The following is an 11402-nucleotide window of genomic DNA, read 5'->3' on the forward strand; positions in this document are numbered from 1 at the left end:
GACTTGAATCTGGGTACAGTATCAACCTGTGGGCACCCAGGCATAGGTAAAGGGGTTACTTAGCAAAATACATGGGAGATGCATATATGCCAGTGCTGTGGTGTGCCATAGTCTTGTTGTAGGGCATATTATCAACGCATGCCCGGCGCATATGGTTGTAGATCACTGTCATTATGCGGTGCTCAGAGCCTGATGAAATGCAGCCCATGCCTGAGGCTGGTTCGTCAGTATCTCCTCGCGGGTGCTTTTCATTCCCTCATTCTTGTCCATCCTCTGGGCTTACAGCGGAAACCTATTGACCGTGAGGTCATTGAAGCATCAGTATGAAGAGGATGTTTCACCCGGCTGTCCTGAATCGGATAACCGACAAGTTGCCAAAGGAGTTACCTCCACCCGCTAGGTAGAGTCAGTCTACCGGCACAGCTAAGAACACTCGGTCTTCAGAAACTTGATAACAACCCATAGTATTATAGAGGAGACCAGTCAACAACTGGGAGGGCTGGCGGACTGGTCACAAAAGGCAAGCCGGAGAACCCCATTCGGTGGACAACATTGCTCACCACTACCACCACCACGTGCTGCTGCATATGATGTCAGCCTAGCCGTGTATGTCCTTGCCCCCTCTATCTGGGTATGGGACTCTCCTCCAACCGCGGGAGCTGCAATGATGTCCATGTTGCTACCCATTGCCTCGCATACAAGACCTTTGGGGCTTTTCAACTCACTTCACCCGTCTTCCCATGTCGCAGTATCAGCCTCTTTCTCGAACCCCCCTTTCTACGCCACTGGCACAACATCCGGCTGGCTGACATGTTATATGTTAGTAGTAGTAGATGGATTAGTGGTACATTTTTCTTCATGAGTGCCTGATTTCCATTCGGGTCCTTGGCTCTCAACGTAGGGTGTATGAACGCATCATTTCTTGCCTGCGCATTACCATTATGCAGGAAGCACATATCAAAGAGTTCGGCAACGAAACAATTGTATATATTTCAGGGCCTTCAAACCGTGATTTTCGCCTCGCTTTTAGGTCCTCGGGTTCCAAAAATTGTGCTTCCTACCCGTACCTCGCTGCTTCCCATGGCTATGGCGCCCTCAAAGTCTTCGCTCATGCCCATGCTGAGCTCCAACTCCCGGTCTAGTCCTAACTCCTTCACGACCAGGTCGCGCTGCTCCCGCAAGCACGTGAAGTCCTCGTTCTCATTTTCAGCTGTCGTGGCCACACTTCGAGCGATGGCGCCAATAGTCATGAGGCCCAAGAGATTGAGATGAGGGGCCTCCTCTACGAGTTTGCAGAGAGCAACCGTCTCTTCTCCCGGAGGACATCCGGACTTGGACTCTTCGCCCGACGTGTTGACTTGGACGTGGATGTTCAGCTTGGAAGCCTCTGGATCTGTGGCAAGAAGCTTCCCACGGTATTCGTTCAGGACTTGTGCTTTCTTGGTGCTGTCCACGCTCGAAACACAGAAAAGGTTGGGGATCTTGGCTAGATTCTTGCAGTGGCCTGTGTCATCATTAGCATCCATGTTGAGGGAGGCCGTGGCTTGTGAAGGCGAGAGGAGGCTCTTGGTTACCTGACTGGAGACCACCGATGAAATGCCACTGTATGCTTCTGGGCAGAAGCTCTGCCTTCTGGCTTAGCTCCTGGGCATAGTTCTCGCCGAAATGCAGATGAGAGGTTGGCGGCTGACATAACGCCAAAATGTCGTTGGCCGGCTTCAATTTTGAAACTGCAACCAGTCGTACCTGGACGTCACAACGGTCAGTTCAAAGAGTTCACTTCTCGGTTGGTTGGCCATACGTTGTGTTGTCATTGGCGTTGGCTGTCAACTTACATTCCTGCCCTTGGCCACTGCTGCGACGCGCTCGCTTATTCCGCCGAGCTGGGATATCAGAGCTGCGGCTCTGGACGGGTCGACCTTCATCTCGGTCTCATTGGCCATTGTGTCTGCCAATATGAATTTGAATGCTAATGGATGCCAGGTAGGTAACCTGGTAGATGGCTGAGCTAGAGGGGGATATGCAGACGGTTAAAGTCTAGACTGATCCAGGTATGGTATTATATCCGGGGGGTTTGTATTACACACTCTGCTGGCTTGCTACGTAAATGGGTTAGATTTGGCTCCCTGAGTGGTAGTGAGTGTGAATGTGAGTGTGAGTGGATGGATCATACACGCACTTCAATGTTGCTGGTCAGCGGAACCATTTCCGTTCATGTTTGCGGTGCCGCATGCAGGAAGGGAAACAGTGGGGCTATCCGATTAGATTGCCTAAGAAAAAGTACGGGAGGATCCAAGCCAAAACAGGGCCTACCTACTGACCTGCATCTGGAATTGATGATAATTCAACATTGAACCATTTTCAAGTCGTCGGTCTTTTGCTGTGCACTGCATCATCTTCAGCCCAAACATCTCGTAGACGATGGATCCTCTCTTGACTTCGCTTTGCAGTGTATGCCGCACCCGGGAACCCAAGTACAAATGCCCTCGATGCGGCACCAACACATGCTCGCTTCCATGCGTCAAGAGACATAAGAAATGGTCCTCGTGCAATGGCCAGCGCGACCCGACAGTGTACATGCCCCCTGCCAAGCTGCGCACCGATGCGGGCATTGACCATGATTACAACTTCTTGACCAAGATCGAGAGGTCACTAGAGCAGACAGAGAAGTTACTGGTCGAAGAGCGAGGCATCTTGCCAGACCGCGCGCAACAGAACGGCCAATCCCATGGGCCTCCGCACAAAAAAGCCCGCCTGAACAAGGGACAGAGCCGGGGCCGGACGACTTTGGAAGGCGGTTCGCGATCATGGGCGAGGGCGGCCGTCAGAAAGCTAAACACACTGGGCATCACCGTCAAACATCAACCGTATGGCATGACCAGGCCGAAAAACAACACCACGTCTTTCAATAAGCGAACGCAAACCATCAACTGGCAGGTCGAATGGTGCTTTCTCGACTCAGCCGCCCCCTCAACCGAGAAACCCTCCCTCCAGCCCGAGAAGCTGCTGAACAAGACCCTCGACAATGTGCCCATGTACCTTGCCTACGCCGATTGTCGCGAATACCACCGACGGTCGCAAATGTCAAAGAAAGAGAAAGAGCAGGAAAAGAAGCAAAAGCAGATTGAAGATGCGGCAGCCGATGCCGAGGAGACGGGCGAAGACAACAATGGCAATGCCACTTTCGGCGGGCAAGACTGGAAGGACTCAACCTGGACAGCGGCTGCAGTGCCTGTTCAGCGCACGGATGGATGCTGGCATGCATCGACGACAACAGGCGAGAGAAAGCCGCGGAAGCTGAGCGAGAGGCAAAGGCGCGCCAAGGACACCAAGAACGAATACCAATTCTACTTCCACATTCCCGGAACACCTTCGCGGGAACCGCAAAAGCTCATACCCATCGACGCAGACGATGACCTGGCATCTGTACTAGCTGGCACGGAAGTGTTGGAGTTTCCCTCGATCTACGTCACTCGAGCTGGCATGCGACTCCCGCAAGGCTACCAACTGGCGCAACGACCCACGAACAGTAGCACTTCCCAAGATGTCGCTCGGCTCCCGAAAAAGCGCAAGAGTGAAGTGTTGGTTGAGTACGCGAGCGAGGAAGAGGAAGGCGAAGTTGCCGAAGCGACTGGCGACGCAGAGCTGGAAAGCGAGATGGAAGTGGACCCGGCAGACGACACCACCAGTAGCTCTGGTTCCGATTCTGATTCGGACGAGGAGATGGAATAGGGCCGCAGTGCCTGCAACATGGCTGTATGAATACGGTACCAGGTCTGGTCGCTCTTTGCTACAGGAGGGTAGAGTTCAGAGAGACCGAAGCTGCGAAGAAGCAAACACGTCCAGGATAAGATGGTCTCATGATCATGAAGATGTAATAATAACAACCTAATGTGTACAAGTAGGTAGGAATTTGTGTATAGCTCTGTTCCTCAAGTAAGAGAGAAAAGTGATACCCTGGATATATTGTTGCTATTATCAGCTCTCCTTCAACCCGGCACCCGTGCTTGATTCATCGTCTGTCTTGTGTAGGTACACTGGCTGCCGGTTCATACTGACCGTACTACTTCCTGCTGAGTTTCTTGCTACCCGTATTTCCTGGGGTAATGTGGCTGGTAGCGAGCAGGCAAGGTGAGCTAGCTTCATGTAAGTGCATACCTACCTGGTAGGTAAGTACATATGTAGCCTGCTAGCTCAGCATCTGGGGCTGTATGGCCAGAGATGAACCATGTAGCCATTACGCCATACGAACAGTTGATCAATTGATGAGGGTTTTTCGACCGTTGTCCCTGGGTGTTCTACACCAATGTATCTTGTATCTAGATTATACTATTCGAATTACCAGAAAGTCCATATGATCATCTGGGCTATCCTGTCCGTAGTTATCCCAAACTCTGGCGAATATTCATTCCATGGACTTGGGATTTGTCTGACTTACTGACTGGCTTCAAATTGTGCAGCGTCAATTTGATTGATTCCATGTTCTATTTTTTGGTGGGGCCGCCCCCAACCACACTAACCTAACCACCTAACCTTAAGCCCACTGGCCACTGCATGTCAATAGGTTACACACTTCTGACCTGACCTGACCTGACCAACCTCCAGCCCGCACCAGACTGGGAAGAACATCTTTTCATTTCAGCCTCTTCCAGCTCCAGATCCCTAGACCGTATCCACACGGGCTTCCCTGACTTTCCCACACCACAAACTCTGCTTTTCGATTTTTTTCTACTTTTCGTACTCTCTCCCTCCCTCCTCCTCTCCTCGCATCCATACAAATTGCGCATCTCGCGCATTCAGATTTGCAAAATGTCTGAATTTTTGGGGTATGTTTCTTCAGCATCACCATAAGCATGCATGCCTAGGTTGTCGCCGGTGTAGCTTCATGCTGCATCCGCCTCCGCATCGTCAGCCATCTATCATCATGGAGCTCACCGTGTAGCTTTACGAGCAATTGGTGGCATCGATGCTGACTCCATCATTGCAGTTCGCGCATATCACTCATCTCAAAGAGTGATATCAGGTTAGTACTCCCTCCCTCCCTCCATCCTCTCCGCTCCTGCCCCCTGCTCTCCAGCCTCTCCAGCCTCTCGTACTGACCCGCCATCGTTTCTTGCTCTCAGGTATTCGGGCATACTACACGAGATCAATTCGGAAGAATCGACAGTGTCACTCGAAAATGTCCGGTCATACGGTACCGAGGGGCGAAGAGGCCAGCCCGAGGAAGAGCTGCCGGCTTCTGACCAGGTCTACGAATACATCGTCTTCCGCGGAAGCGACGTGAAGGATCTGCGCATCGAAGAGGGTCCTGCTACCAAGGAGAACAAGCCTCCCGCCGTGCCCGACGACCCTGCTATTGTCGGCGTAAGTTCTCTCACATTCCTGTCCACCTACCTACAACAGCTTCATATGATGAAACATTTCGGATGTAAACCTATAACTTGACTGAATTGCGCAAACAAACTTCATGTTGATATTTCCGTTGCCTTCCTTCTGATCCACGAAGCACAACTTCCTTCCATTCAAGCACAGCATCATTTTGGCTCTAACAGCATCGCTAACATGCATGACCTGTTGCTTAGGCTCGTGCTCGTCCCGTCGGTCCTGCCGGCCCTGCCGGCCCAGCTGGCCCCCCAGGTCCTCCTAATGCTGCTCCTGGACCCAACCAAGGTGGCTTCAATCCTTCTCCGTTCCAGCAACCTGGCTTCTTTCCGCCCCCTGGTCCTGGTCCTTGGGGTGGCCGTGGTGGTGGTCCTGGTCCCGGTCCTGGTCCTGTTCCAGACCCAAGATTTGGTGGTATGCACTACCCACCTCCCGGCTGGTTCCCTCCTGGCCAGGGCTTCCCGCCTGGTCCAGGCCCATGGAATAACTTCGGTTACCCTCCTGGACCCCATGGCCCTCCTGGCCCACCCGGCGCCCCTGGTCTTTCCGGTGCCCCTGTTGCTCCTGGTGCTCCTGGCGCCCCTGGTCAAGGCATGCGTGGAACACCGCAGCAGGATAACAAGCCTACACCGATCGGTGCTGGCCCCGGAGCTCCTCCTGGCATTGAGAGACCAAAGCCAGCTGGAACTCCCTCCCAAGGCGAGGCGGCTGCTGAACAAAAGGCTGTCGCCCAACCGCCTCATGGATCTGCTCCGGCACCTACACCACCCGTTGACTCGAAGCCAAGTGTAGAGGAGGTAAGAGCTACTGCGCAGTCGCTCAACGCCAACGGTCCTGCTAAGGTCGCTCATCAGCAGAAGAATGTTCCCACCGGACCGAGAAATAACAACCGCGTGACACCGGCTGTTCCTTTCACCGGCGCTCCGAAGGCAGGCCCTTCAGGGCAACCCGGGCCTCAGATTACTGCTGCTGCTGCCTCTATTAAACCCTCCACGACGGGGAATGCCCCTCCCTCTGCTGCGAGCATTCGTGATGCTACCCAGCAGGCGAAGGATGCTGTGGCTGTAGCAATGGCTAAGCTGGGGAATGCATCAGCAGCTCCCGGGCAACCTGCCGCCAACGGAACTGGGAACGCGATGGACAACCTTACCAAGAAGGTCAACGAGATGAGGGTTAATGCCACTCGAGGTGGGCCTAGCACTCGAGGCCGCGGCGGCAGGGGCAGCCGTGGTGGAGCCGCTGGCAAAATTGACGTCCCTGAAACCGATTTCGACTTCCAGGTGGCGAATGCCAAGTTCAACAAGCAAGATCTTGTCAAGGAAGCCGTAGCTGGTTCACCTCTGGGCGAGACGGCACCTAACGGATCTGGACCCGACCCTGAGGCTCAAGAAGTTGCCGATGAGCCTGCCCCAGCCCAAGCCTACAACAAGACAAGATCCTTCTTTGACAACATTTCCAGCGAGTCCAAGGAGAGATCTGAAAGTGGTGGCCAGAAACCTGGTGGCCGCGAGTGGCGTGGTGAGGAGCAAAGGAAGAACATGGAGACCTTTGGCCAGGGCAGCGTTGATGGCGGCTACCGATCCTACCGGGGAAGAGGCCGCGGCCGCGGCCGTGGCGGGCCTCGTGGAGGAGGTCGTGGCTTCAGCCGAGGGGGTGGTTTCCGACCTCGAGGTGGCGATGCGCCTCAGTAATAGGAAGTTGCATCACCTATTACTTCAGTCGTCGCATGAAGTATTACTCCAATCTTAGCGTGTAAAATATGGCATGGCAGCAGGGGGATGGCAACAGTCTGAGATGGGCTCAGATGATTTTGTCATTTTACGATCAATGAGAACGAACAAGGCGTTAACGATGATTACGAGGAGTTGTCACGGATCAAATACAAAAAGGGAAGCCTTGGACACTTAGGGGGAAAGCATATGATATGGTTTAGGAGCGAGAGCGCACTGATACCAACTTGATTTCCCTTGCTTGTCAAGGAACGACAAGCATACCATGGACATATCCATGACCAACTAGCGCTTTGTACATAGTTGAAAGCCACGGTGGTTAATACAAGCGCCATATCAAGCTAACTAACCGACGTCTTGTTTTGTGTTTTCCTCCGGAGTAGAAAGAATGTCATGATTCAATGGACTTAGTTTGGTGCTGGCAGAGATGTGGCCAGTGGGTTTTCTTAGTGTTCAATAAGTATTCATTACCTTCTACATACTAGGGGTTAAGTTAAGGTGCATGTATAGCTTAGTCACCTAACCTAACCTAGAAGACACTTGTTTTTTATTGTTTGCGGTATAACGTACACCGGGCGCGCGGGGTCACTTTTATGGTGTCTTTTATTCCTTTTTAACTTAACGTGGTTTATTACTACGCGACGTATATTACTTAACGACGTATTTAAATTTAATTTTAATATAATTAAACTTTAACGCGTAATATTTTTATAATTATAATGTTTAATTAATTTTAAAAAAAATCGAATAGTTTTAATAATTTAAATAATACGAAACGAACCGAATTAAATAAATTAAAAAGTAATAGTAAAAGCTTATAATATACTCGAATTAACTTTACGTTATTAAATTTATAGCCGAATTTTAAAACGTGAAATCTAACCGAAACGATATAAATTAAATTTAATTAAAAAAGAGGTACTTCGTAAATATATAATTAATTTAAATATTTAAGGAATGCCTCTCGATTTCGTTAATATAAAAAATATAGCTAATTTTTTCACCGCGTCGCGCGGCGGCGACCGCGTTAATAAGCATTAAATTAAGCGTTTTATTAACCGTAACCCGGACTTAAAGATTAAAATAAATCGTTGGTATAATTATTAAAAAGCTTTTTACGAAAATTTTAAAATTATTTCCGGTTAGTTTACGCTAGTCGCGAATATAAAGGCGAAATACGGGATCGTCGACGAAGATATTTAAAATTTCGACGAGACCGGCTTTATAATAAGTATAATCGGGTTAATATTCGTCGTAATACGCGCCGAGCGACGTGGAAAAACGAAGTCGGTTTAGTGTAACGATACCTATTAGGGGTTTAATAGAAACCTGGTAGAATATACGCGGGTTTATATTAGTAATGCGAGAGAGTATTTAAACGGGTAATAGAATTATATTATCGGTAAAGTAATAAAGTAACTAAGTTTTAAATAAGTGTTAAAGCGTAGTTTATAATATTATAATAGGTTATTAAAATATATACTTTATTAATAAGTAAAGATTAATACTTAAATTAATTACTAAGTAAACGAGAGTATTTAAGAAATTATATAAAGGAATATCCGTTTTATATTTAACCTCGCTCCCTTATTAACGATTAGCTCGTTAACTTATTTATTATCTTAAAATAAGCTCTTAAGCTTTAAATTAGAGGTTTATTTATTATTTTAAAATAAGCCCTTAATCCGTTAGTTTACTTAGATTAATGGCTGTTTTTTTATAATCCGACTAATCCGTTACGTAACTTGTGGCTGGTGCTTATAGCGGTTCTCTTTGCCTTAGAGTTTTTAGTCCTCCTGGCGGGGTATCGCACTTCCGTGGCTGCTTGTGTTTCGTTTTTTAGCCGTATAAATAGGTTAAGTCGTAATACTATCCCCTCTCTTTTTAAGCCTTTATTTTTAAAGCGTTAGGTTTTATAAATATCCTTTTTTATTATTTTTTATAAGTTTTTTTCTTTTTTTTTTTTATTATAGTTTTTTTATAATGTATACTTATTATATTTAATCGTATTAAGAAATTTTTTCGTTTTAAATCGAAAAAAACAAAATAACGTTATAATTTTATTACGCTTATCGACGAATTTAATATTAAAATTATACCGTGTTCTTTATACTCGTCGCGTAAATAAATATATAAAATAATAAAGGGTGCCTCGCGTTATCGCGAGTGCGTTCGTTTAGGTTTATTTTATAATAATTCGAAAATGTCGGTCTCGGCGGTTTCTCGAATCGTGAATAAATCGAAGCGTCTTTATACTGCCGAGCGGGAGGCTAGCGATTTTTTTCGTTAGGCTAGTAAGGCTTTAAAAAAAGCCCACCGAGACGCTTAAAAGGCTTTTCTTCGCTTGGAACGGATTCGTATCCAGCGGGAGTTTTTAGTGTTTCGCGGGTCGAAAATGGCTACGCGTGGTTTTCGTTCCCTCGACGAGTTAAAAGCTTTAAAGCGTATTAAGGCGGACGCGGTAATCGACGTTTATTTTTATAATGTTTTTAATATTATTAATTAGTTTAATACCGATATTGATTTTTTATTTTTTTAAATTCTTAAAGCTTCTCGAAGGCGTTTTTTAAGTATTTTTTAAGTTCTTAAGTGTTTTTTTTAAGTGAGTAACCTTTTTATTTAACGAGGTATTTCTATTTTTATTCTACTCGTTTTTTATCGAGTATTCCTTTAATTTCGTACTCGTTTTAATTTATCTCGACCTTTAATCGTGTTTCGAGTTTAGTGTTTTTTAATACTAGTTTAAGTAAAAAGATATAGAATATAAGGTGTATTTTTATAGTTTTTAGTAACGATAGTTAATAATTAGTTTCCGAAATAACTTTTACGATTTTAAATAGTTTAATTTTTTTAAAGTTTAATTTTTCGTTTAGTCGTTTAATCTTAATATTTTATTATAAGAGGTAAACTTTTTTTCCTTTTTTTAAAGGTTAGTTTTTTTAATTTTGTTTTATCGGCGTGTTTTTTTATTCGTTTTTAAAGAAAAGTAAAGTCTTTTTATAGCGATGCTTATAGTTTTTTTAGTTTTTCGATTTAAATAGTCGCTATCGGTGCTAACTTTTTTTTAGAAGGTTCTTCGTAATATTAAAGTTAAACCCGTAGTTTACTTTAAATAATAATATGCGCGTTGTTTCGTTATCCGCGTTATTATATACGAATTATATTATTAATAATAGTCGTACTTAGTTATTTTATTTATAGTTAACGTAGTATTAAAGGTATTATTTTAATGTTTAGTTTATTCGTTTAGTTTAGCCGTTTATTTACGGATAATAAGCTGTAAATAGTTTATATTTAATATTAAGTTATGCTATAAATAACTTTTAAAACTTAGATATAAATAGCTTATCTTTATCCGAAATAATAGTTTCCGGTAATTTATACTAATTAGCGATTGTCTTAAAGAAGGTGTACGCTAAGTTTTTAACGATACTAGCTTTTTTATATAGTAAAAAATAAGCATATTTTATAAGCTTATTCGTAATAACTAGGATATTATCGTATATAACTTTAATTAATAGTTCTTTTAATAATAATAGCTTAATAATTTAATTTAAGGCGATAATTCTCTAAGCCTTATTAAGTGGTGGGATTAATTATAGTTCTTTATAAGGTCGATGTTTAGCTACTTTAACTTTACTATAGAGGTCGTATTCTTTTATAGTTTTAACGATTTAGTTTTTAAAATTCTCGTAATTATACAGTTTAGTGATTCGTTTTTAGGTTTTATAAATTCTTTAATAACCGTGTACGAGGTGTTCGTGAAATTCTTTAATAAACTCTTACTTATATTATTTTAAGATATATAGCTTATTATAGTAGTATACTAAGCCGTTTTTCGAGCCGGCTTTTAATGGCGTAAACTATATAATATTTATTTATTCGTAATACGTTCGAAATTTTACGATTTATTTATCGTCGTGTATTATATTATTAATCGTATTAATTTACCGAGATAGTATAAGGTTATTATTTTAGTTTTACGTGAAAATAGTTCGGGTTTCGGTTAAAACTTTCTTTTAATAGTTTAATCGACGGCTGAGCGTATTAGCTCGTCCGTTTTCGCTACCTTTTCAGTAAATAATAATAAAGTTAAATTCCGATAAAAATTCCGCTTATCGTATTTATTATTTATTTAATTTTTTACTAGTGGTAAACGATATAAGGTTTTTATAGTTTATATAAACTTTTATTAATATTTTTATTCCGCTTAAATAATACTTTTATTCTTTAAAAGCTTTAATAATAACTATTAGCTCCTTGTTATAAATCTAGTAGTTAAGTTCTAGT

The 11402-nt window shown here is 44.5% G+C and overlaps 3 protein-coding genes across 3 annotated transcripts; 2 read left to right on the forward strand and 1 right to left on the reverse strand.

Annotated features, from left to right (window-relative positions):
- Positions 1–1001: 1001 nt before the first annotated feature.
- PG997_000826 (uncharacterized protein) lies at positions 1002–1943 on the reverse strand (the record flags this gene model as incomplete). The annotated part of the gene is made up of 3 exons (XM_066805141.1): positions 1002–1504; positions 1575–1746; positions 1836–1943. 3 exons carry the CDS (start codon positions 1941–1943, stop codon positions 1002–1004), a joined length of 783 nt encoding a protein of 260 aa, XP_066674914.1.
- A 478-nt stretch (positions 1944–2421) lies between these two features.
- On the forward strand, positions 2422–3732 carry PG997_000827 (HIT zinc finger protein; the record flags this gene model as incomplete). Its single annotated transcript, XM_066805142.1, has 1 exon — positions 2422–3732. One exon carries the CDS (start codon positions 2422–2424, stop codon positions 3730–3732), a length of 1311 nt encoding a protein of 436 aa, XP_066674915.1.
- A 1192-nt stretch (positions 3733–4924) lies between these two features.
- On the forward strand, positions 4925–7073 carry PG997_000828 (Scd6-like Sm domain-containing protein; the record flags this gene model as incomplete). The annotated part of the gene is made up of 4 exons (XM_066805143.1): positions 4925–4938; positions 4988–5023; positions 5124–5364; positions 5583–7073. The coding sequence occupies 4 exons, from the start codon at positions 4925–4927 to the stop codon at positions 7071–7073; spliced, it is 1782 nt and encodes a 593-aa protein (XP_066674916.1).
- Between the last annotated feature and the right edge of the window lie 4329 nt (positions 7074–11402).

The sequence above is a fragment of the Apiospora hydei genome (assembly GCF_038363865.1).
Source record: "Apiospora hydei strain CBS 114990 chromosome Unknown utg000002l_segment0_segment0, whole genome shotgun sequence".
NCBI lineage: Eukaryota > Fungi > Ascomycota > Sordariomycetes > Amphisphaeriales > Apiosporaceae > Apiospora > Apiospora hydei.